The following is a 26819-nucleotide window of genomic DNA, read 5'->3' on the forward strand; positions in this document are numbered from 1 at the left end:
ACTGATTCTGAACCCTCCAGCGCCGTTCTGTAATGGTCTAAGTGGCTGTGACGACCACAGTGGCGTTAATTCAGCTATGGAGCTAAAGCAGGTAAATGGAGTTGAGATACCAATCAGCCATGATTTAATTGAATGGCGGAGCAGACTCGAGGGGCTGAATGGCCTACTCTTCTTCCTACGTTTCTATGATTTTTAATGGGCAGGGCTATGATAATTAGCTGTTCAAATTTTTCAGCAAGTGTCTCTGGAGCTGCTTAAAAGTTCAAGAAAATTATGATGTAGTGTACTTACTGGCATCAGTCACTCACACCGGAATTTCTGTACTATAATAGCATATGCCATTGATATGCCATTACTATGATGCAAGTTTTCTGCAAATTCAGGACTATTATTGTCATGGATTTAGTCAGAGCGCCATCATGGAATCATTTTGATGGCCTGTCTAGAGACTTGAAGAAAGAGCCAGAAGCTTTACTAGATCTGAAGATAACTTTTACGTAGGGACTTGCTGACCTGTGTGTCAGTAGTTGCTGCAGGGAAAGGGGGATCATGTTGCATCCTATTAGTGTAGGAGACATAGAAATGCAGATTCCTGACACTGTTTCTCCAGCTACAAAGTGAATGGAGATCAAAGAAGCCTGAACCTGTAAAGGGCTGCAGGTTGAATTCTTATCATATGTGTTTGAGCGTTAATTGGATATTGGTTACAAAGATGTGTGAACTTGATAGGAAGACAACTGTGATTTCAGCAGCAGACTCTCTTCTTCCCCCAACTTTCTTTACTTCATTTCCTCTTTTGTCTTCTGATGGTGCTTACTCATGATGGGATAAAGATCAATGCATGCTAGTATCTCACTTAAATGCTTATTCTTCAAGCGTGAGTGCAGTGAATGTCAGCAGGCTACTTGATTGTGGGTAATCACATGTAAGCTCGATTTGGTCCTCACCCAGCAATCATATATACACACTTTCCATTTGGATTAATCTAAAGTGATAAGGATTTGGAAAGATATCTGTGTGCGTGCATGTATGTCTTCTCTCTTTTTCTCCTCCTCCTCTTTCCTATCCCAGGGGTACTAGAAGCACCTCTACTGCTCCAAAAGCAATTCAGCACAGATTGCAGATCAACGCTGGTATCCTCTTAGTCTGTATGTCTCAGTACCAGATATGATGTGGAGATGCCGGTGATGGACTGGGGTTGACAAATGTAAACAATCTTACAACACCAGGTTATAGTCCAACAATCAAATAAAATTGTTGGACTATAACCTGGTGTAAGATTGTTCACATCAGTACCAGATAGGCAGTGCATTTGCCCACAGTGTCACTCGGGAAGATTAGAAACTGCTGCCGAACTCATAAAATGAATACTTACCCATGAAGTTCATAACAGTACTAATCATCCTAACTGCTGTCGTTCTACCAAACACAAATATATTTTATAGTGCTCAGGTAGTGTTTTTATTAAAACTGCAAAAGCGAGTACTTTGCCTATTTTCAGTGTTATTTTTAATTAAAAAATAATTTCTACAGCTATTGCATTGTGAGACCAGCATGATAGAAACCTGTTCATATTTTTAAAATTTAAACTATAACTTCCAACATTGCTTGCCTACTTCCCCCTTTCCCCTACACAAAATGCATGAACAATAACTATATAAAATACTGGGTAAGTATAACTAAAAAACATTTTTTCTTCATTTCAATGGTACATTCATTGAGCCATTCAGAAATATCAACCAACAAGTAAGAAAGCTTAAAATGTGACCCAAGCACTTTGTTAGCGTCACCCAAAACCATTGTATATTGCAGTGAGGTTTAACTATCACTCTTCCCCACATCTAGTAATAGTGACAAGACAGATGATGAGCAGCACATTTGATGCAAAGTCCAATGGCACACAATCTTGTTTCCCCACTGTAACCGTTCTGTCTTGCTTGTTATGGATCCACAGTTCCACTGTGTTGATTTTTTTGATAATCTTTTCTTCTGAAATATTAAACAGGGAAAGAAAAGAGAAAAATACTTAATGTCAAAAAAAGAACGAGAATGAAGAATAAGAAAAAGCAGGAATTGACGTAGCTGAATTCATCCAAGGCAATTGAGTTGCACAAAAGTACCCCTGTGTAGCATTTTGTTGGTATAGCTTGATTTCTAACTCTCTGTTTTCCCAGTTTATGTATTTCCCTCTCCCTCAATTCTCCACCCACAAGGCAAGCAGCAGGAAAGCAACATGCTTTCAGGTTTCTGTTTAAAATTGCCAATCAGAGATACATAAGTATGGTGCAAGTTACTACGCCCTTCAATTTAAAAAAAGATTATCTAGTCTTTATTTCATTGCTGTTTTGAAGGACCTTGCTGTGCGCAAATTGGCTGCCTTATTTCATACATTACTGACTACACTTCAAAAGCACTTCATTGGTTGTAAAGCGATTTGCAGCATCCTGAGGTCATGATCGGCGCTATATAAATGCAAGTTTGGTCTTTCTTTCTATTGTTTAATTTTTTTATTGGTCCTGTCTATCGCCATCACGGTGGTGGAATTAAGATAATACCTATTGTCACCGACAGGAAGTGGGAGGACAGTACGCACCCAAACTTTTGCTGGAATGTGTAATTTGATCCAGTCATTGTCAGGAAGGCTACAGAGTTCAAACAAGACACACCACTAACACTACCGGGCTTAGGGAAAGCCCAGCGCTAACACTACAGGGTTAAAATAGGAAGGGGTGAAGCCATGGAGGGGTTTCAACATGAGGACGAGAATTTTAAAATCAAGATATTGGTGGACTGGAAACCAATGTAGGTCAGTGAGTACAGGGGTGCTGGGTGAACGAGACTTGCTGCGAGTTAGGATACATGCAGCAGAGGTTTGGATGAGCTCGAATATATTAAGGATGGAAGATGGGAGGCTAGCCAGGAGAGCATTGGAATAGATGAGTCTGGAGGTGTCAAAGGCATGGATGAGGGTTTCAGCAGCAGATGGGCTAAGGCAGAGGTTGAGAAGGGCAGTGTTGTGGAGGTGGAAGTAGGTGTAGTCTTTTGTGATGAAGAGGATATGGGGTTGGGAACTCAGCTCAGGGTCAATTAGGATGCCAAAGTTGTGAACAGTCTGTTTCAGCCTGAGACAGTGGCTAGGGAGGGGGTTGGAATTAATAGCGAGGGAATGGAGTCTTTGGTCTTCTCCATGTTTAATTGGAGGAATTTGCAGTTCATCCAAGACTGGATGTTGGACAAGCAGTCTGACAGAGGCATTGGAGGGGTCGAGAGAGGTGGTGGTGTGAGGTAGTGAGGTGTGAGTGCTGTCAGTATACATGTGGAAGTTGATATGTCTTCGGATGATGTCGCCAAGAGACAGCATGTAGATGAGAAATAGGATGGGGCCAAGGATAGATCCAGGGGGGACTCCAGGAGTAACGGGGCGGGAAGAGAAGCCATTGCAGGAGATTCTCCAGCTATGACTAGATAGCTAATAGTGGAACAAAGCACTGGCATTCCCACTCAGCTGGACAATAGAGGAGAGGCGTTGAAGAAGGATTGTGTGGTCAACAGTGTTCACAAACTGCTGAAATAAAGATGAGGAGGGTTAGTGCACCTTGGCCACAGTCACGAAGGATGTCACTATTGATTTCAATTTGGGCCGAAACCTGATCGGAGAGGTTCAAAGATGGAGTTGCGGGAAAGATGGCAGACAGGTATGGAGCCAATGGACAACAGCATTGACTTCTACTCCACAGCTGCTGATAACACACAGTGTCTTTTGGAATACAGGCGATAGCTGTTGCGAATTGCAAGCAACCCAAACTGCACAGTGCCTCCTCTTCACTCCTACAGCTGCTCTGCCAGTTGGGTATGTGTATTCAGGAATGCTGCTCATCCTCCTTCTATTGATCCTTTTCTTCATCATTCAAAACAAAAAAACCAGAAGATAACAATGGATAAGTAAGGCCATTTGGCTCACCTTGAATCAAGTATTGATCCCTCTTTGTGTGAAGAATGATTTCTTGATATCATTCCTACATTTGAATCCATGTTGTTTTCTCCTATACTAGCGAGCCTCCTTGTGCTTTTCTCTGCACTGGCCACAGCACATCAGTAACTCCCTTGTACCTCTGACCAGCACTGTACAAGGGAGTCAAGGTGTGGTCTCAGCAGCAGACTGTTCACAACTTCCTCTGACTTAAAGGCCAGGACTTCCCTTATGTAAACCACCCACTTCTGGGTGATAGTTTGCCAAGTGGAGTGGGGCAGGGCACCTCAGCCAAAACACTGCACCAGAACTGGCCACCTCGATTTCTGCCATGATTTCCCTCCCATGGCCCTGATCATTCTGCTGGCAGTGCACCCACCGGAATCAAATGAACAGGGAGAGAATTGCGAAATTCAAACACATGGGCAGTAACCGCTGCCACGATAGAAGTGACAACAGCTCTTATATCCTCCTGCTAATGTCTGACTGGTGGCTACATTGATCTCTTGGACTGCCACAGGAATAGGAGTCGGCCATGGAGCCCCTTAAGCCTGTTCCGCCATTCAGTTAAATCATGGATGATCTGTAACTTAACTCCATTTATCTGCCTTGGTTTCACATCCCTCAACACCCTTACGTAACAAAAATCTATCAATCTCAGTCTTGAAATTTTCAATTGACCTTATCTCAACAGCTTTTTGGAGAGAGTTCCAGATTTCCACTACCCTTTGTGTCATGAAGTGCTTTCCCACATCACCCCTGAACAGCCTAGCTCTAATTTTAAGCTTATGCCCCTTTGTTCTGGACTCTCCCACCAGAGGAAATAGATTCTCTCTATTTACCCTATCAAACCCTTTAATCATCATAAACATATCAATTAGATCATCCCTTAATCTTCTATAATCATGGGAATACAAGCCTAGTCTATGGAACCTGGCCTTATAATTTAACCCTTTTAGCCTGGTGAATCTGCGCTGCACCCCCTGAAGGCCAATATATCCTTCCTGAGGTGCGGTGCCCAGAATTGAATGCAGTATTCCAGATGGAGTCTAACCAGATCTCTGTAACTTAACTTCCATCCCTTTGTATTCCAGCCCTCTTGCGATAAAGGCCAACATTCCATTAGCCTTTTAAAATTATTTTTTGTACCTGTTCACTTTCTTTTAGTGATTTCTGTACTTGGACCCCTAAATCTCTCTACTCCTCCACAGTTCCTAGCTTCTCACCATTTAGAAAATACTCTGATCTATCTTTCTTAGGTCCAAAGTGACTTTCCCCACATTAGACTCCATCTGCCACAGTTTTGCCCACTCACCTAACTTATCAATGTCCCTGTGCAACTTTCTGCTCCCATCTACACTATTTACTGTGCCACCTGACTTATTGTCGTCAGCAAACTTTGATATACAAGTTTCTATTCTTTCATCCAAATCATTTATAAATATAGTGAAAAGCTGTGGCCCCAGTACAGATTGCTGGGGGACACTACTACACATCCTGCCAATTTGATTATATACCCATTATCCCTACTCTCTGTCTCCTACCTGATAACCAATTCCCTATCCAAGCCAAGAGATTGCCTCCAATTCTATGTACTCTCATTTTTGTTAATAGTCTCTTATATGGAACCTTGTTGAATGTTATCAGCATGATCTATAAAAACTCCAACGAAACTCCCCTGTCTGCTGGGGGAGTGAGGCCTCCACATTGCAAGTAGCTGCTGGTGGGATTGCGTGGGCAGGCAAACGTCCCACCTTGCCACTTCACCAACACCATTTCATTGCTGTTTGTGGGACCTTGCTGTGTGCAATTTGACTGCCGTGTTTTGGTTCCTTTATTCCTTTCCTTCCTTCCCCAGAGGCCCCCATCTTCACTCCTGCAAGCCCAAGGGGCACAGGCTTGGGTGCATCCGGTGCACAACACGCTGAACCACCCATCACCATATCAGGATGGACAACATCAAACGCTTTCAGACCTCACCCTCTTCTGCAAAGACTGCCTAGTACTCCAGAGTAATCCTGGAGAGCAACGATATCCCTCCACTCCTTTACTGCACCATCAATCGTTTCCATAACCCCATCCCTACCTATCCCTCCCCTCAAACAAGTTGCGAAGAACTCACTGTCGCTGTGGTGGACTATGCCCCCTCATCCTCAATCTCATGGCCCATAGTCATCGATCACCATTATGCCTAGGGACCAGGCCTGTTGCAATGTGCGGTATGGAAGGGCATCTTGTGAGCAGCAGCAGGTGAACCTTTGGCCTACGAACCCAGTGAAGTTCCCACGGAGGCTGCCTGCCACTAAATACTAAAATGGCAAATAACACATAAATGTAGTGTCATGCATGTTGGTAGGACCAACACAGAATATGCTATCAATTATAGAGAATAATACTGAAAGATGTTGAGAGAGAAAAAGATCTAGGTGTTATTGTGCACTGAAGGTTCATAACCAATGTAGAGAAACTCTAGCTAAAAGCAATGGTATTGGGTTGTATTAATAGAACCATTCAGTGCAAATCAAAGGACCCTCTTCTGTATTAATACAGGTTGCTGGTGGACTGCATCTGGAGTACTGCACCCAGTTTTGTTCCCCTCACATGGTGGTGATATAGTGGCCCTGGAAAAGGTTCAAGGAGAGCTACGAGAATAATTTGTAGCTTAAAGAACCTTAGTTACTCAGATAGGCATAAAGAGCTGGGTCTATTTATTTTAGAGCAGTGTAGACTTAGGTGTGACCTGGTAAGAGGGAGACTGGGGAATGGGGGTGAAGAGAGAGGAATGGGTGGGATAAGTGAACAGAGTTGGGAGCAACAAAAACATGATGAGTGAGCGCGATGCTGAGAGAGGAGCAGCTACTAAAGGGGTGTGTGAAACCTGGGACCTTACTGTGGGTAAATAGTGAAAGATTATTTCCACTGGCAAGCCAGGCCTTACTCTATGGGGGGGCTACATCGCACCAATTTGTGCCGGTCATTGTGAACCTGGCATCACACATGGCACAATATCAGCATGATCTGTTTAAAAACTCCCATGTCTGCTGGAGGAATGAGGCCTCCTCATTGAGCAGCCTCCCATGTCACTTTGACTCTGAAAACACCCTACACCAGGCCAACCCAGCAATTGACTTGTGGGCCCCTTCAAATATGTGGATCCATGGATGGGCACCGCAAGATCATGCGGGAGCTGTAACCATTTCTCTGAGGCTGAATTTGACGCATCCACAGCATTGACGATTTTACATAATTTGAGCTGCAAGGTTGGTTTTGTGAGGCGCATTTCTTTCAAAAAGTACGGGTGAGGGTGACGTAATTGGAAGTGACGTCACTAGTGGAACTGTAGCCTTTTAGCACGCACTGAGAGTGATGTCATCGGGTAGTCTGGCGCATGTACAGGAGGACGTCTCGTGCCAATCGAAAACCAGAAGTATGCACACTGTCACTAATCACTTCTGTCAAACTTTAACACTTTGGGAGAGAGCTGCGGTGACTGGGGCATTGTGTCCAGGCCATGGATTGTTTTCAGGTTTATTGGGTAGAAAGTGGGGGCGGCACCTTTTACATTACAAAGTGAATAGTGACACTGAGTCCGTTGATGCCACTTGCCGCATGTGCACCGGGCTTTCTGAGAAATCAGCTTGCTGCTGTTCATGCTCCTGAGGGTGATCTGGGTGGGATGGGGAGAAGAAAGAGAATGTGATCCATCCCCCTGTCTGGACCCATGACCTCCCCCTCTTCCCCTCCCCTTCCCCCCCCAACCTGTGCTCTGCTTCAAGCCCCCTTCCTCCTGCTTCACCACCCCCCTTCCCCCATGCTTCTGCTTCTCCCTTCCTCTCCGAGCTCCTGCTTCTCCCCTTGCTCCTGCTCCGCACGAGCAGAGGCCCGAGAGAGGGGGGGAGCGGGAGGCCCGCGAGGGGGGAGGGGGGGAATAGTACAATCAGGGGGATAGACACTGTTCTCTGCAGCTGCGATTGGGAGTCCAGAAGGCTCTGTTGCCTGCCTGGTGCCAGGGTTAAGGACATCTCCTCAGGGCTGGGAAAGAACTTGGAGCATGAGGGGGAGGATCCAGTTGTCGTGGTCCACATAGGAACTAACGACATAGATAGAACAAGGAATGAGGTTCTGCTGAGACAGTTTGAGGAGCTAGGGACCAAATTAAAAAGCAAAACCTCAAAGGTAATAATCTCTGGATTACTACCTGAGCCACGTGTGAATTGGCATAGGGTCAAACAGATTAAATGGTTAAATACGTGGCTGAAAGAGTGGTGTGGGAAGCAGGGATTTCAATTCATGGGGGACTGGTACCGGTACTGGGGAAGGAGGAAGCTGTTCCATTGGGATGGGCTCCACTTAAACTGGGCTGGGACCAGCGTCTTGGTGAATTGAATAACGAGGGCTGTAGATAGGGCTTTAAACTAATAAGAGGGGGGAGGGTTCAGGTAAGAGTAAATTATCAGTCTAAAAAGAAAAGTCAGGGCTGTAGAGCAGATTTGGGTAAAAACAAGCAGAGTGTGTCAGGAAGGGACAGAGAATTTAACAAAGGTAATAGGGCTTTAGTGACTAAGGTCACATCAGGGAAAAAAAGTTAAAATTAAAGGCGCTGTATCTGAACGCATGAAGCATTTGTAACAAGATAGATGAATTAATGGCACAAATAGAGATAATTGGGTTTGATCGAGTAGCCCTTACTGAGATGTGGTTGCAGGCTAACCAAAGTTGGGAACTAAATATTCCGGGGTACTTGACTTTTAAGAAAGATAGGCAAAATGGATAAGTTGGGGGGGGGGGGTAGCCCTGATAATAAAGAATGAGATAAAGACAGTGGTGAGAAAGGATCTTAGCTCATAAAATCAGGATGTAGAATCAGTATGGGTGGAGCTAAGAAATGACAAGGGCAGAAAGCACTGGTGGGAGTAGTTTATAGGCCCCCTAACAGTAATCGGACAGAGTATAAATCAGGAAATTAGAGGAGCATGTAACAAGGGTAATGCAATAATCATGGGGGATTTTAATCTTCCTACAGACTGGGCAAACCAAATTGGCTAAAGTAGTTTGAAGGACGAGTTCATGGAATGCATCCGAGACAGTTTTCTAGAACAATATATCGGGGAACCAACTAGGGAGCAGGCTATTTTAGATCTAGTATTATGTAATGAGACAGGATTAATAGGTAATGTTATAATAAAGGATCCTCTGGGGAAGAGTGATCATAATATGATAGAATTTCATATTGAATTTGAGAGTGATGTAGTTAAGTCCAAAACTAGGATCTTAAATTTAAACAAGGCCAATTTTGTAGGTATGAGGGGAGAGTTGGCTAAGGTAGATTGGGAAATTAGATTAAAAGATATGATGGTAGATAATGGAGAACATAATCCATAATTCGCAGCAAATATACATACCCTTGAGGAATAAAAACTCCATGGGAAAAGTGATCCAACTGTGGCTAACTAGAGAAGTTAAGGATGATATTAGATTAAAAGAAGAGGCATACAATGTTGCCAAAAAGAGTAGTAAGCCTGAGGATTGGGAGGGTTTTAGAAATCAGCAAAGGATGACCAAGAAATTGATAAAGTGGGAGAAAATTGAATATGAGAGTAAATTAGCAAGAAATATAAAAACAGATTGTAAGAACTTCTACAAATATATAAAAAGGAAGGGATTAGTGAAAGTAAACGTGATTTCCTTAAAGCAGAGACAGGAGAAATTATAATGGGGAATAAGGAAACGGCAGAGACTTTAAACAAATATTTTGTATCTGTCTTCACAGGAGAAGACACAAAAAACATACTGGAAATAGCAGGGAACCAAGGGTCTAATGAGAGTGAGGAACTTAAAGTAATTAAAATTGGTAAAGGAAAAAGTACTGGAGAAATTAATGGGACTAAAAGTCGACAAATCCCATGGACCTGATTGCCTAATCCTAGGGTTTTAAAAGAGATGGCTGCAGAGATAGTGGATGCATTGGTTTTGATCTTCCAGAATTCCCTAGATTCTAGAATGTCCACGTGGATGGGAAGGTATCAAATGTAACCCCGCTGTTCAAGAAAGGAGGGAGAGCGAAAACAGGGAACTATAGGCAAGTTAATCTGACTTCAGAAGTAGGGAAAATGCTAGAATCCATTATTAAGGATGTAATAGCACGGCACTTAGAAAATCATAATATGTTTATTGTAAACAATTTTACAACACCAAGTTATAGTCCAGCAATTTTATTTTAAATTCACAAGCTTTCGGAGGTTTCCTCCTTCGTCAGGTGAACGATGTGAAAATGAAATCCTCGAAATGAAATCGCATTTATAATTCACAGAACAATGCTTGGTGATTACAGACAGTTTTTTCAACTGCCCGTTGCCAAGGCAATCAGTGTGCAGACAGACAGGTGTTACCTGCAAGGTCTCAGAATGTACAAATCACCAAAAAAAAAACAACAGGGTTGTGGAGGCAGGAACCCTCACAACATTCAAGAAGCATTTGGATGAGCACTTGAAATGCCATAGCATGCAAGGCTACGGACCAAATGCTGGAATATGGGATTAGAGTAGACAGGGCTGATGGCCGGCGCGGACACGATGGGCCGAAGGGCCTCTATCCGTGCTGTATGACTCAATGACTCTCTCTATGACTAAAAAAAAAACAGAGATAGAGAGGTAGAAACATAGAAAAGACAGCAACTGACCCGTTATATTAAAAACAGATAACATTTGTTCGCTGGTGGGGTAACGTGTAGCGTGACATGAACCCAAGATCCCGGTTGAGGCCGTCCTCATGGGTGCGGAACTTGGCTATCAATTTCTGCTCGACGATTTTGCGTTGTCGTGTGTTTCGAAGGCCGCCTTGGAGTACGCTTACCCGAAGGTTGGTGGATGAATGTCCATGACTGCTGAAGTGTTCCCCGACTGGGAGGGAACCCTCCTGTTTGGCGATTGTTGCGCGGTGTCCGTTCATCCGTTGTCGCAGCGTCTGCATGGTCTCGCCAATGTACCATGCTCTGGGGCATCCTTTCCTGCAACGTATGAGGTAGACAACGTTGGCCGAGTCACAGGAGTATGAACCATGCACCTGGTGGGTGGTGTCCTCTCGTGTGATGGTGGTATCTGTGTCGATGATCTGGCATGTCTTGCAGAGGTTACCGTGGCAGGGTTGTGTGGTGTCGTGGATGCTGTTCTCTTGAAAGCTAGGTAATTTGCTGCGAACGATGGTCTGTTTGAGGTTGGGTGGCTGTTTAAAGGCGAGTAGTGGAGGTGTGGGGATGGCCATAGCGAGGTGTTTGTCCTCATTGATGACATGTTGAAGGCTGCGGAGAACATGGCGTAGTTTCTCCGCTTCGGGGAAGTACTGGACGACAAAGGGTACTCTGTTGGTTGCGTCCCGTGTTAGTCTCCTGAGGAGGTCTATGCGATTTTTTGCTGTGGCCCGTCGGAACTGTCGATCGATGAGTCGAGCGTCATATCCCGTTCTTACTAGGGCGTCTTTCAGCGTCTGTAGGTGTCCATCGCGTTCCTCCTCGTCTGAGCAGACCCTGTGTATTCGCAGGGCCTGTCCATAGGGGATGGCCTCTTTGACGTGGTTAGGGTGGAAGCTGGAAAAGTGGAGCATCGTGAGGTTGTCCGTGGGCTTGCGGTAGAGTGAGGTGCTGAGGTGCCCGTCTTTGATGGAGATTCGTGTGTCCAAGAAAGAAACTGATTCTGAGGAGTAGTCCATGGTGAGCTTGATGGTGGGATGGAACTTGTTGATGTTATCGTGTAGTCTCTTTAGTGATTCCTTGCCGTGGGTCCATAGAAAGAAAATGTCATCGATGTATCTGGTGTATAGTGTTGGTTGGAGGTCTTGTGCAGTGAAGAAGTCCTGCTCGAACTTGTGCATGAAAATGTTGGCGTATTGGGGTGCGAATTTGGTCCCCATGGCTGTTCCGTTTTTTTTGGGTAAAGAACTGGTTATTGAAGGTGAAGACATTGTGATCCAGGATGAAGCGGATGAGTTGTAGGATGGCGTCCGGAGATTGGCTGTTGTTGGTGTTGAGTATTGATGCTGTCGCAGCGATGCCGTCATCGTGGGGGATACTGGTGTAGAGTGCCGAGACGTCCATCGTGGTGAGAAGTGTTCCTGGTTCAACTGGTCCGTGGGTACTGAGTTTTTGTAGGAAGTCTGTAGTGTCGCGACAGAAGCTGGGGGTTCCCTGTACGATGGGTTTCAGGATGCCCTCGATGTATCCAGAGAGGTTCTCACACAGGGTTCCGTTGCCTGATACGATAGGACGTCCGGGTGTGTTGGCTTTGTGTATCTTTGGGAGGCAGTAGAAGTCTCCCACGCGGGGAGTACGTGGGATGAGAGTGCGTAGGATGCTTTGAAGGTCTGGATCGAAGGTCTTGATCAGTTTGTTGAGCTGGTGGGTGTGTTCTTTGGTCGGATCTGCGGGTAACCGTCTGTAGTGTTCCTGGTTGTCCAGTTGTCGGTATGCTTCTTTGCAATAGTCCGTTCTGTTCTGTATGACTATGGCTCCTCCTTTGTCCGCTGGTTTGATGACGATGTTGCGGTTGGTCTTGAGAGCATTGATGGCGTTGCGTTGTGCTCGGGTGACATTCTGGACTGTCTTCTGAGTGCGGCTGATGAATCTGGCATTGACGCATTTCCTGACAGCTTGAGCATACATGTCCAGCTGAGGGCAGCGACCCTCCGGAGGAGTCCAGTTTGACTCTTTCCTCTTTGGTTGCTGTACCGTGGATCCCTCTGTCTGCTGTTCCGGATCGTCGATTGTCTCATTGGGTTCGCTGCTGAAATCTTGGGGTTTGTGGTAGAATTCCCGGAGCCTCATTCTCCTGATGAATTCTTCTGTGTCCGCCGCGAGACTAGTGGGGTCCATTTTGGTAGTGGGGCAGAAATTGAGCCCTCGGCTGAGAACTTCGATTTCGTCTGGTTGAAGGGTGTGGTCGGACAAATTGACGATAGACTTCCCTGTGGTTGCAACCGTGGTACCAGGGGAAGCTTGGTCGATGCTGGTGGTGATGCCGAGTTTCTCAAGCTTCCTGCTCTTGGTTTTCATGTAGGCAGCGTAGTTCCGTTGCCTCGTCTGTTTGGCGGTATAACGTAGCTGGTCTGCTGTGTCCTGAGTACAGGTTGAGAGTATGGACTCTATCTTGGTTTCGAGGTTGTGGCGTCTGCTGTAGAGTTGGTGTATGAGATGGTTGCGGAGTGTGCGAGATTTCATTTTCACATCGTTCACCTGACGAAGGAGGAAGCCTCCGAAAGCTTGTGAATTTAAAATAAAATTGCTGGACTATAACTTGGTGTTGTAAAATTGTTTACAATTGTCAACCCCAGTCCATCACCGGCATCTCCACATCATAATATGTTTAGGCAGAGTCAAATGGTTTTATGAAACGGAAATCGTGTTTGACAAATCCATTAGAGTTTTTGTGGGTGTAACTAACGTGGTAGATAAGGGGGGACCAGTGGATGTAATATTTGGATTTTCAAAAGGCATTTGATAAGGTGTTACAGAAGATTAGGGCTCATGTGATTGGAGCAATATATTAGCATGGATTGAGGATTGTTAATGAACAGAAAACAGAGAGTAGGAATAAACGGGTCATTTTCAGGTTGGCAGGCTGTAACTAGCGGGGAGCTGCAAGGATCAGTGCTTGGGCTTCAGTTATTTACAATCTGTATTAATTACTTAGATGATGGGACCGAGTGTAATGTATCCAAGTTTGCAGACGATACAAAGCTAGATGGGAAAATAAGCTGCGCGGGGGACACAAGGAGTCTGCAAAGAGAAATTGACAGATTAAGTGAATGGGTAAGAAGGTGGCAGATGGAATATAATGTGGGGAAATGTGAGGTTATTCACTTTGGTTGGAAAAACAGAATATTTTTTAAATGGTAACTATTAAGTGCTGGTGTTCAGAAGGATATGGGTGTCCTTGTATACGAAACACACAAAGTTAACATGCAGGTACAGCAAGCAATTAGAAAGGCAAATGGTATGTTGGCCTTTATTGCAAGGGGCTTGGAGTACAAGAGCAAGAAAGTCTTGCTGCAATTGTACAGGGCCTTGGTGAGACCACACCTGGAGTACTATGTGCAGTTTTGGTCTCCTTATCTAAGGAAGGATATACTTGCTTTAAAGGCGGTGCAACAATTGATTCCTGGGATGAGAGGGTTGTCCTATGAGGAAAGATTTAGTAAAATGGACCTATACTGTTCGGAGTTTAGAAGCATTAGAGGTGATCTCATTGAAACATAAACGATTCTAAGAGGGCTTGACAGGGTAGATGCTGAAAGGTGTTTTCCTTGGCTGGAGAGTCCAGAACTAGGGGCATAATCTCAGGATAAGGGGTTGGACATTTAGGATTGAGATAAGGAGGAATTTCTTCACTCGGGGTCGTGAATATTTGGAATTCTCTCAGTGGATGCTCATTCATTGAGTATATTCAAGACTGAGATCAATAAATTCTTGGACTCCAAGGGAATCAAGGAATATGGGGATCGGGCAGGAAAGTGGAGTTGAGATCGAAGATCAGCCATGATCTTATTGAGTGGCAGAGCAGGCTCGAGGGGCCGTACGGCCTACTCCTATTTCTTAGGTTCTTACGTTGCCCCTTCTCCCTGTGCTCCTGCTTCCCCCACCTTTCCCCCTCAACCCCCACCTTTCCCCCTCAACCCCCCCCTTCCCCCCCGGCTCCCGCCTTCCCCCCCCCCCGGCTCCCGCCTTCCCCCCCCCCCCCCCCCCGGCTCCCGCCTTCCCCCCCCCCCCCGGCTCCCGCCTTCCCCCCCCCCCCCCCCGGCTCCCGCCTTCCCCCCCCCCCCCCCCCGGCTCCCGCCTTCCCCCCCCCCCCACCCCCGGCTCCCGCCTTCCCCCCCCCCCCCCCCCCGGCTCCCGCCTTCCCCCCCCCCCCCGGCTCCCGCCTTCCCCCCCCCCCCCCCCCCCGGCTCCCGCCTTCCCCTCCCCCCCCCCCCCCCCCCGGCTCCCGCCTTCCCCTCCCCCCCCCCCCCCGGCTCCCGCCTTCCCCTCCCCCCCCCCCCGGCTCCCGCCTTCCCCTCCCCCCCCCCCCCCCGGCTCCCGCCTTCCCCTCCCCCCCCCCCCCCGGCTCCCGCCTTCCCCTCCCCCCCCCCCCCCCGGCTCCCGCCTTCCCTGAACTCTCCTCTCCTCCCCCTGCATCGGCTACATTTTTGGTGCTCGGCCATCGGCCTCCATCCGATCTTTGCTTTTAGTGAACAGCAGCGAGGGCAGTTGGTGACCTACGATCCGCATGCTTGGCAAGATCTTTGCTCCGCGCATGCGCGTCATTGAAAGAAAAAGTATTCATCCTTTGACGCTAGTCATAACGTTGTTTATATCGCACAACTCTCCGAGGCTGTTGATGCTGTGGAATCTGCTCTGTTTATATAAGAGGACTGATTCCATAGCAACAGAAAAACTGTGCATATGTGTTGTTAAAGTCACATTCTGGGATTATGTTCTGGCTGTTCGACCTTTCCTGATGGTTGAAGAAAGTTTCTACATATCAATAATGAATTGCTGGCCTGTACAGGTGAGCTGAAAAGGTGGTTTCTGGTGCCCCCCTGAGGTAATTTATATCAAAGTCAGGGAGCGGTTACCACTGGAAATGGGGAACAAGAGCACTTTTCGTGGGTCTCGCTGCCTCTGGGAGTGGGTGGGGAGAGGGGGGAGTGGTCAGCAACAATGCTTAGTTTATTGTACATCGCTACTGTTGAGGTTGCTTTCAGCAGCAATGCTGTTTCTTCTATCTGGGCTCCTTAAACCTTGGAGTGCAGTGAGGCTACTTCAGTTACCGAGGCAAAGGGGGGAATGCATAATGGAAAGGTAATAATTGGACAGTAATTTGAAAAGAACTCAAAATACTTGCACTCTCCGTTATGCAGAGTGACTTAAGGGATAATTTTAAGAGTGTTTTTTAACACCTGCCCAAGACAGCTGTGAAGTCGGAGGTGCAGCCTACCCGAAGCCAATATCAGGAGGCCTGAAACATTTTCAGGTTTGGGCCTCATATTTTGGGTGAGCTACCAAGCACTCTGAGTGCCAGTAAGCAGCTCGCCATACTGAGGGACTGGAAATCTGGGGGCTTCATGGCCACTCCAAGCTGCAAAATATTACTAATAGGGGGAGATGCATCCTGGCTAAAATTCCCCCCCAAAAGGAGTTCCAATCTGTTTCTGGAGCTGCATCCGTAGGACCCCGATTTGTAGATGTAAGAAGCCTCCGCCTGTTTCAGGCAAGTGTGCTGTTCGCCCATTTACAGGCCCACTTGAAAATCGCATCAAGTGGGTAGCCAAGGGACGGCCGAGATGCCCCCCCCGCCCTGATTTTCTACAGTTGGCCATCTTTTTCAGGCAAGAAACTTTTGGGCAGCAGTTGAAAATCACCCCCACTGTCTCTTGGACTGTGGTTGCAAGATATCAAATAAATGGGATCACTGCAAATAAACTTCTGTGCTGTGTTTTATAACTGTGAACAATTTTACAACACCAAGTTATAGTCCAACAAATTTATTTTAAATTAAATTCCACAAGCATTCGGAGGCTTCCTCCTTCGTCGGGCGGATGGTGGAAATTATATTTTCGAATCCTTCGCATTTGAAAAACATAGAACAATGCCTGGTGATTACTGCCCGTTGCCAAGGCAATCACAGTGAGCAGACAGAAAGGTGTCATCTAAAAGGCCACTGAATATACAACCCCCCCAAAAAAAAGAGAGAGAGAGAGAGAAGGAAGACAGTCAATGACCCGTTGTATTAAAAACAGATAACATTTGTTCGCTGGTGGGGTTACGTGTAGTGTGACATGAACCCAAGATCCCGGTTGAGGCCGTCCTCATGGGTGCGGAACTTGGCTATTAATTTCTGCTCGACGATTTTGCGTTGTCGTGTGTCTCGAAGGCCGCCTTGGAGTATGCTTACCCGAAGGTCGGTGGCTGAATGTCCATGACTGCTGAAGTGTTCCCCGACAGGGAGAGAACCCTCCTGTTTGGCGATTGTTGCGCGGTGTCCGTTCATCCGTTGTCGCAGCGTCTGCATGGTCTCGCCAATGTACCATGCTCTGGGGCATCCTTTCCTGCAACGTTTGAGGTAGACAACGTTGGCCGAGTCACAGGAGTATGAACCGTGCACCTGGTGGGTGGTGTCCTCTCGTGTGATGGTGGTATCTGTGTCGATGATCTGGCATGTCTTCATGCCAGATCATCGACACAGATACCACCATCACACGAGAGGACACCACCCACCAGGTGCACGGTTCATACTCCTGTGACTCGGCCAACGTTGTCTACCTCATACGTTGCAGGAAAGGATGCCCCAGAGCATGGTACATTGGCGAGACCATGCAGACGCTGCGACAACGGATGAACGGACACCGCGCAACAATCGCCAAACAGGAGGGTTCTCTCCCTGTCGGGGAACACTTCAGCAGTCATGGACATTCAGCCACCGACCTTCGGGTAAGCATACTGCAAGGCGGCCTTCGAGACACACGACAACGCAAAATCGTCGAGCAGAAATTAATAGCCAAGTTCCGCACCCATGAGGACGGCCTCAACCGGGATCTTGGGTTCATGTCACACTACACGTAACCCCACCAGCGAACAAATGTTATCTGTTTTTAATATAACGGGTCATTGACTGTCTTCCTTCTCTCTCTCTCTCTCTTTTTGGGGGGTTGTATATTCAGTGGCCTTTTAGATGACACCTTTCTGTCTGCTCACTGTGATTGCCTTGGCAACGGGCAGTAATCACCAGGCATTGTTCTATGTTTTTCAAATGCGAAGGATTCGAAAATATCATTTCCACCATCCGCCCGACGAAGGAGGAAGCCTCCGAAAGCTTGTGGAATTTAATTTAAAATAAATTTGTTGGACTATAACTTGGTGTTGTAAAATTGTTTACAATCGTCAACCCCAGTCCATCACCGGCATCTCCACATCGTGTTTTATAACAGCAAGGCACAAAAAATAGCCTGACAACAATTGACTTTATTTTGCCGTAGTTAATTCCCAGTTTTGTTGGAACATTTCAACTGGTAAAATGTGACGTGTCAAAAGCAAGCAATATTCTTCAGTTCATTGGCAAAAGAACCAAAGGTGACATGAGGAAAAGCTTTTTTACACAGCGAGTGGTTAGGATCTGGAATGCACTGTTGGGGTGGGGTGGGTGGGGGGGTGGTGGTGGTTGGGGGCGGGGGGGGGGGGAATGCGGTGCGGGGGGTGGTGGTGGAGGCAGATTCAATCATGGCTTTTCAAAAGGAAACTGGATAAGTACTTGAAAGGAAACAATTTGCAGGGCTACAGGGATAGGGCAGGGGAGTGGGACTAGCTGGATTGCTCTTGCATGGGGCCGGCACAGACCCGATGGGCCGAATAGCCTCCTTCCGTGCTGTGACCTTTCTATGAGTCTATGATTCGTTGGCAGATACGGTATTGTGTAATTTGGTTATAGCAGTCACAGACCCGCCTATTGACTTGGGGTCTGACTGCACATGCATGCAGCATGCAAGTCAACACTGTCTGTGAGAGCTCCTTTCACAATCCTGCGTATGTTCTTAATTCTATTGGTGGATTTTATTTTTTATTAATAACCAGTTCTTCGTCATGGCTGTGTGAAAGTCTTCTTCACCTGACTTTTTGTTCCAATGACAGTTGATTTTGTGAACTTGTTACACGGTTAGTTACAATTACCTGTTTTCTTAACTCAAGAAGATGGAGTATCCTTGGCTTCCTGCCCTATTGGGTGTTCCTAATACACGTCACAGGTCACATGCCACGTCATGTTAAGTACAAGCCTGTTGGATTAGACTGTGTGTTATTGGTGCTATTCAAATATTGCCTAGTCAAAACCAATGACCTCGAATTGAACCAACTTTAGAAAGATCACAGTCTACCAACTCCAATAAAATAATTCTATTTCAGATGTAAAAAAACCAAAATGAGACCAATATTAAGTGGCTGAGGAGAGGACACACACTTTATTGGGCACATTCCTGTCAATTGCTACATGAAAGAAACCCCTTCTAACTGCTTCATGTGCTGTGTCTGGGATTAACATTTGTGTAAAAAGCACGCAATTAATGACACATTTGTTTTCATCTGACTTAAGGATTTGCTTTTTATACCGTGTGATCATGTTTGAAGAGATTTGTTTTTTTTTGTGTTTGGTCATATCCCCTCTCCCGCCCCCCCCCCCCCCCCCCCCCCAGTTTTTGTATTAACCTCCACAGATTCTGCACTGCACTCACTCTTTGCCTTCTGCGCAGTCAAAACATTAAAGTCCAACAACCAGCGATAGTCTAAAAAAACACTTGCAAAACCAGTTGCCCTGTTTACATTCTTGTCCATAACAATTACATGGCAGAATCCAGAGAGACGGCCTGGAGTAAAATGAGCTATTTCTCCTAAATCTTTTTTTAAAACATATAGGATTTGATTGTCATTTCTCTGAGACGAAACTTGAGTACGTTGAGGGGAAAATATGCTTATGTAGTCGTTAGATTCCAGCATTGTATTAGGCTTTTTAGGAAATATTAATTAATCTTTAGGAAATATGAACTCATCTTTGCATACAGATGCTAGCAGACCCACCATGCGCTTCCAGCATTTACTGGGGGATTGGGAGGGAAGATTTTCCTCTGTGCCCTAGACATAGAGGGAATGGAAATATTTGTCCTCCTGCTGTTAAAATTATTTTGGCTTTCAAAAATTATTTTAAGAAAATTGTGTGTGGATTCTCTCTTTAAAACGGAGACCTGGCTCAAAAAAGGGCTGGATTGGGGACTAAATATTCCTGGATACAAGGTGTTCAGGAAAAATAGGGAAGGAAAGAAAGGAGGGGAGCGGGTGGCAGCATTGATTAAGGAGAATACTGCAGTACTGGAGAGAGAGAGAGGATGTCCTGGAGGGGTCAAGGACAGAATCTATTTGGTTAGAAATATGAAATAAAAGAGGTGCCATTACAACACAGGGTGTATTCTATAGGCCACCAACTAGTGGGAAGAATATAGAGGAGCAAATTTGCAGGGACATTAGAGAGGTGCAAAAGCTATAGAGTAGTGATAACTGGGGACTTCAACTATCCTAATATAGACTGGGATAACAATAATAATATAAGGGGCAAAGAGGGGGTGACATTTTTGAAATGTGCTCAGGATAACTTTCTTGACCAGTACATTTCTGGCTCAATGAGGAAGGAGGTATTGCTGGACTTGGTTCTAGGGAATGAGGCGTGCCAAGTGGAGCAAGTATCGATGGGAGAGCATTTAGGGAGCAGAGATCATAGTATCATAAGGTTTAGAATAGCTATGGAAAAGGACACTGACCACTCAAGTAAAAATACTCAATTGGAAGAGGGCCAATTTCAATGGGATGAGAACAGATCTGGCCCTGGTAAATTGGAACCAAAAATTGGCAGGCAAAACTGTAATTGAAGAGTGGGCGGCCTTTAGAGAGGGAGTGGTTCGGCTACAGTCTAGGCACATTCCCACAAGGGAGAAAAGTAGGGCAACTAAAGCCAGAGCTCCCAGGATGACAAAAGAGATAGTGAGTAAGATGAAGCGGAAAAAAGGGACGTATGTCAGATGTCAGATTGATAACACAAGTGAAAACCAAGCAGAATATAGAAAGTTCAGAGGAGAAGTAATAAAGGAAATAAGAGGGGCAAAGAGAGAATATGAGAATAGATTGGCAGCCAACATAAAAGGGAATCCAAAAGTCTCCTACAGGCATGTAAACAGTAAACGGGTAGTAAGAGGAGGGATGGAGCGATTAGGGACCATAAAGGAGATCTAGTCATGGAGGCAGAGGGGATGGCCGAGGTTCTAAATGAGTACTTTGCATCTGTCTTTACCAAGGAAGAAGATGCTGCCAGAGTCTCAGTAAAGGAAGATATAGTTGAGATACTGGTTGGGCTAAAAATTGATAAAGAAGAGGTACTAGAAAGGCTAGCTGTAATTAAAGTAGATAAGTCACCTGGTTCAGATGGGATGCATCCTAGGTTGCTGAGGAAAGTAAGGATGGAAATTGCAGAGGTACTGGCCATAATCTTCCAAACATCCGTAGATACGCGGGTGGTGCCAGAAGGCTGGAGAATTGCAAATGTTACATCCTTGTTCAAAAAAGGGTGCAAGGATAAACCCAGCAAGTATAGGCCAGTCAGTTTAACCTCAGTGGTGGGGAAACTTTTAGAAACAATAATCCGGGACAGAATTAGCAGTCACTTAGACAAGTGTGGATTGATTAGGGAAAGCCAGCACAGATTTGTTAAAGGCAAATTGTGTTTAACTAACTTGATAGAGTTTTTTGATGAGGTAACACAGAGGGTAGATGAGGGCAATGCAGTTGATGTGGTGTATGTGGACTTTCAAAAGGCGTTTGATGAAGTGCCGCATGGTAGGCTTATCAAGATTGCAGCCCATGGAATAAAGGGGGCAGTAGCAACGTGGATACAGAATTGGCTAAGTGACAGGAAACAGAGAGTAGTGGTGAACGGCTGTTTTTTGGACTGGAGGGAGGTATACAGTGGTGTTCCTTAGGGGTCAGTGCTGGGACCACTGCTTTTTTTGATATATGTTAATGACTTGGACTTGGCACAATTTCGAAATTTGCAGATGACACAAAACTTGGAAGTGTAGTGAACAGTGAGGAGGATAGTGATAGACTTCAAGAGGATATTATCAGGCTAGTGGCATGGGCGGACACGTGGCCGATGAAATTTAACGCAGAAAAATGCGAAGTGATACATTTCAGTAGAATATAAAGGCAATATAAACTAGAGGGCACAACTCTTAAAAGGGGTACAGGAACAGAGATCTGTGGGTATATGCGCACAAATCGTTGAAGGTGGCAGGGCAAGTTGAGAAAGTGGTTAAAAAGCTTACGGGATTCTGGGATTTCTAAATAGAGGCGTAGAGTACAAAAGTATGGAAGTCATAATGAACCTTTATAAAACACTGGTTTGGCCACAGCTGGAGTATTGTGTCCAGTTCTGGGCACCACACTTTAGGAAAGATATAAAGGCCTTAGAGAGGGTGCAGAAGAGATTTACTAGAATGATTCCAGGGACAAAAGACTTTAGTTACGTGGATAGACTGGAGAAGCTGTGGTTGTTCTCTTTGTCTGGACCCTTCATGATTTTGAATACCTCTATCAAATCTCCTCTCAACCCTATCTGTTCCAAAGGAGATCGAGAGATACTGTTCCCATTGGCGGAAGGGTCAAGAACCAGTGGACATAGATTTAAGGTGATTGGCAAAAGAACCAAAGAGACATGAGGAAAAACTTTTTTACACAGCAAGTGGTTAGGATCTGGAATGCACTGCCCGAGTGGTTGGAGGAGGCAGATTCAATCATGGCCTTCAAAAGGGAACTGGATAAGTACTTGAAAGGAAAAAATTTGCAGAGCTATGGGGATAAGGCAGGGGAGTGGGATTAGCTGGATTGCTCTTGCACAGAGCCGGCGCGGACTCGATGGGCCGAATAGCCTCCTTCCGTGCTGTAACCTTTCTATGACTATGAAACAGGAATTTAGACTGCAAAACTGTGAAGTGAACAGAGCTGAACGCTGGTTTGTGTGAGGGGGATTCTTATCATTGTTGCAGCTGATTAGGTGCTAATCATAATCTCAGCTGGTTCTTCAAGATTGTTGGGAAAATTTTTACAGTAATGATCATTTTGAAAATAAGAACATCTACAAAAAAAACAGCTGATTCCAGTCCCTAAGGTGTTCATAATTTACAGGGTTCATTGTAGTTTCAAAGCTTTTCTATAGAAAAAAATCCTCAAGGCTCCAAATGGATCAGAAGACAAATTTTTAAATAAATATACAACCAAACTAGAGAGGTAATAAAACAATCTTACAATGCTGTTTATTTTAGCTCCAACTCTCCAAGAACATATCAGTTCCACAATGTCTCTCAATATCTTAATTAACCTGTCAATCAAACAAAGTCAGGGTTCTGATCAGTAACTTGACCTGTAACTGACCCACCATTTATTTTTTTCAAATAACTACAGCAATTGCACCTTCTAGCCTGAAAAGGGAGACCTATCGGCACGCTATTTTATGCGGTCTAATATTCCTGTCCTTGTAAAACAGCACATCCTCTGACTTACTATGCACAGCACTATGGGAGATTCACAAACACACAAATAAATTACTTGGATGCAGGTTACTGAATGCAAGATATTTATATTTGCAACTGATACTAAATTTGGAGGCAGAGAAAATAATGAAGAAAGTGGGGTAGAGTTTCCACTTGGGGTAGAGTTTCCACTACAGGCGCAATCAAGAAATTGCACTCAAAACAGCTCGAAATTGCGCTGGTTAGGTTAGGATTCAAGTTTCCACTAAAATTCATTTGCATAACCGCAAACGTAAAATCTTCCATGAACCAGCACAATTGGGCAGCGTAACAGAATGTAAATGTTTACTTTTTTTCCATTAAAAAGTATTCCCTGATGTATTTAAGAGAGGTAACCCGGTGCAGTTTTATTAATATAGCTGAGGATGGGTTCATCAGCAAAAATAAGCATTTTTATTAGGGGGGCCAGTCCTTCACCTGTGATTAACCTAGTTTAAAATCACTGAAGATGACTTTAAAAAATTATACTGAACCATTTAATAGCTTCATTGGTGTACACTAATCAGTTTCTTAGTAAATTAAATAAGTTTTAAAACGTGCCTACTAATGCCTGTGCGCCTGAGAAAATGAACGCAATTTGAAGAGCCTTCCCGAAACAGTGCAACCTTAGAGAGGGTGCAGAAGAGATTTACTGGAATGATTCCAGGGATGAGGGACTTTAGATACGTGCATAGACTGGAGAAACTGGCATTGTTCTCCTTGGAACCGGCGCACAGAGGCTGCAGTGTGTACCATCCACAGGATGCACTGCAGCAACTCCCAAACCCATGACCTCTACCACCTAGAAGGACAAGGGCAGCAGGCACATGGGAACAACGCCACCTGCACGTTCCCCTCCAAGTCACACACCATCCCGACTTGGAAATATATCGCTGTTCCATCATCGTCGCTGGGTCAAAATCCTGGAACTCCCTACCTAACAGCACTGTGGGAGAACCATCACCACACGGACTGCAGCAGTTCAAGAAGGTGGCTCACCACCACCTTCTCGAGGACAATTAGGGATGGGCAATAAATGCTGGCCTTGCCAGTGACGCCCACATCCCATGAACGAATTTTTAAAAAAGGCATTCAAAATCACAAAGGTCTAGTTAGAGTAGATAGAGAGAAATTGTTCCCATTGGCAGAAGGGTCAAGAACCAGATGAATTAGATTTAAGGTGATTGGCAAAACAACCAAAGGTGACATGAGGAAAAACTTTTTTACACAGTGAGTGGTTAGGATCTGGAATGCACTGCCCAAGGGGGTGGTGGAGGCAGATTCAATCATGCCTTCAAAAGGGAACGGGATAAGTACTTGAAAGGAAAAAATTTGCAAGGCTCCAGGGATAGGGCGGGGGAGTGGGACTAGCTGGATTGCTCTTGCATAGAGCCGGCGTGGACTCGATGGGCCGAATAGCCACCTTCCGTGCTGTAACCTTTCCCTAGTTCTATAAAAAATACTTGGTAGGAGAGATCGACTCTCTCCGAAGTCAAAATTGCTCGTAATATATTTTTATTTTTTGCATTATATTAAAATAATATATTTTCAGCATCTTTCTGTAGTTGTCCTACTCCTGGGAACCGGGCAGTCCAATTAATTATCATTCACAGGGTCTGTATCACACTTTCCTTCATTGACCACACATATCAGCATAAAACTAAAATGCAGCAAACGTGAAACAATACAGTTCAGAGCTAAAGCATACCTCCAAAGGGAGGGGGAAAAGCACGATTTAAGCTCTCGGGTGGATTGGCAGATTTATCACCAGCGCAAAGCAAAACAAACAGCTCCATTACTTGAAGCCTCGCTGAGATGTTTATTTGTGCTCCACCCAATTTGCTTTTTATACCAGGGACAAATAAATCAGATTTGCTCCATTGCATGTGGTCCAGCCAGTGCATGCGTGAAAGAAAAGTACTGTACCAACAGACAGCAACTGTGCTCGTCATCCAACATGGCCCACGGACATTATCGAGTGATGTCACTAGAGACTCCCTTTAGTGATTTGACCTTGTATGGAGTTTATTCTTTGTTTTTCCAGTGAAGATGACTTTATTGTTGCCACAGGATATCCTGAAAATACAGTTGTCTATAAATTTTGAATAAACTCCATCTCTCATGTGGTCGGTTGCTACTGGTTTTCATTGTTTTAGCAATATGTTTTGCAAGTTTCACAGATAGCTGCAGTGCAGGGTGTAACATACCAAATTGCCAGAGTCAATTTGTTCTGTGTTAGTTACTTTAAATTCAGAAGATTATAACTCATTTTCATGTATAAATGTTACTTAGAATTCAAAGCAAGTTAAAGCCAATTATATTATTTATGATAATTATTCATTGTTATCATTCAGGATTTTCTATATAATCCATTTAAATGTATTCTTTTTACTGGCTTTGTGCTATCAAGTAATGTGGTTACATTTATGTGCAGGGAGACTTGGTCTATGTTAACTATGCTCGTACTGAGGATTTCTTCCAGCTGGAAAGAGAACTGAGTATCAATTGTACTGGAAAAATTGTAATTGCCAGATATGGGAAAATCTTCAGAGGAAACAAGGTACGAATTTAATGTTCACATCTATTTGGCCCACTGTATTTTTCCACCAATTGTGATTAGCAGGGAAAAGCTGATTTATTCAAATCCGGCTGTTTCAAATATAAATCATCATGGTTATGGAGCAGTTTCAGCACTTTTGAGAGCTGTGTGTAAAATATGGAAGGATTATATGAAATATTAATTGTAATTGGGCTTTAGTTTAATGGTGCTCTCTCTATAACGATACCATTCCTCTACCAATCATCAAACAGAATTCCTCTAGCAATGTGGGAAGTTTATTTTTTATTAATTCTCGGGATGTGGGCGTCGCCGGCAAGGCCAGCATTTATTGCCCATCCCTAGTTGTCCTTGAGAAGCTGGTGGTGAGCCGCTGCCTTAAACCTCTGCAGTCCATGTGGTGAAAGTGCTCCCACAATGCTGTTAGGTAGAGAGTTCCAGAATTTTGACCCAGTGACAATGATCAGATTGACTTTATAGTTTTAAAATGTTTCACAACTTTTATTTAAAACAACTACAGATGCAGAAACCACTGCTCTTGTGCACACAGTTTAAAAATAGTTTCTTAAACTACTATATTCTTTTGCTGCAGTAGCTTCCACGATGGCCGAGGAAGCCCTACATAGGCGAATAGTACCAAACTCACCACTACCAGTAAGGGGGAAGAGTGAGGATTCTTGCTGACAACAGCCACATTTTTGTGCTCCTTCCAACCTCACTACAGTTCAAAAAAAAATTTCCCGGTACTATAAATGTAGTGATATTAGCAGCCTACGTGGGTGACAAATGAATGGGACTGGAAGATATAGGACTGCTCTCAGTGAACCCAGGAGGGGTGATCCATTGATCATTGGAGGAGGTTGTTGGCCTGATTCTTTCCACACTTCCCTTGTGATGGACCTGGATAGGAACAGCAAGGAGGAAAATCCCCCAAAAGCTGAAGAAGCATTAGGTCCTAGGTTGGAAATACTGCACTCCATGAACATTCCCATCCTCAAAGATGGCAGAGCCAAGCAAATGGGTGCAAAAGACAAGACTGCAGCTTTCACAACCATCTTCAGCCGTAAGTGCCGAGGGGATGATCCTTCTCAGCCTCCTCCTGAAGTCCCCACCATCACCTTGCACCTCATGGATTCACTGTGCTCAGAAGGCCCCAAAGTTGTGCTGCCA

General features: G+C 45.0%; 1 protein-coding gene across 1 annotated transcript in view; it reads left to right on the top strand.

The window, feature by feature from the left end:
- The window catches only part of naalad2 (N-acetylated alpha-linked acidic dipeptidase 2), a 128792-nt gene that overhangs the window by 50662 nt on the left and 51311 nt on the right, over window positions 1–26819 (top strand). The window contains exon 5 of the mRNA XM_067986334.1: window positions 25527–25652. Within this exon, the coding sequence (XP_067842435.1) occupies window positions 25527–25652 (126 nt within the window). The remainder of the gene's footprint in view (window positions 1–25526; window positions 25653–26819) is intronic.

The sequence above is a fragment of the Heptranchias perlo genome, chromosome 6, assembly GCF_035084215.1.
Source record: "Heptranchias perlo isolate sHepPer1 chromosome 6, sHepPer1.hap1, whole genome shotgun sequence".
NCBI lineage: Eukaryota > Metazoa > Chordata > Chondrichthyes > Hexanchiformes > Hexanchidae > Heptranchias > Heptranchias perlo.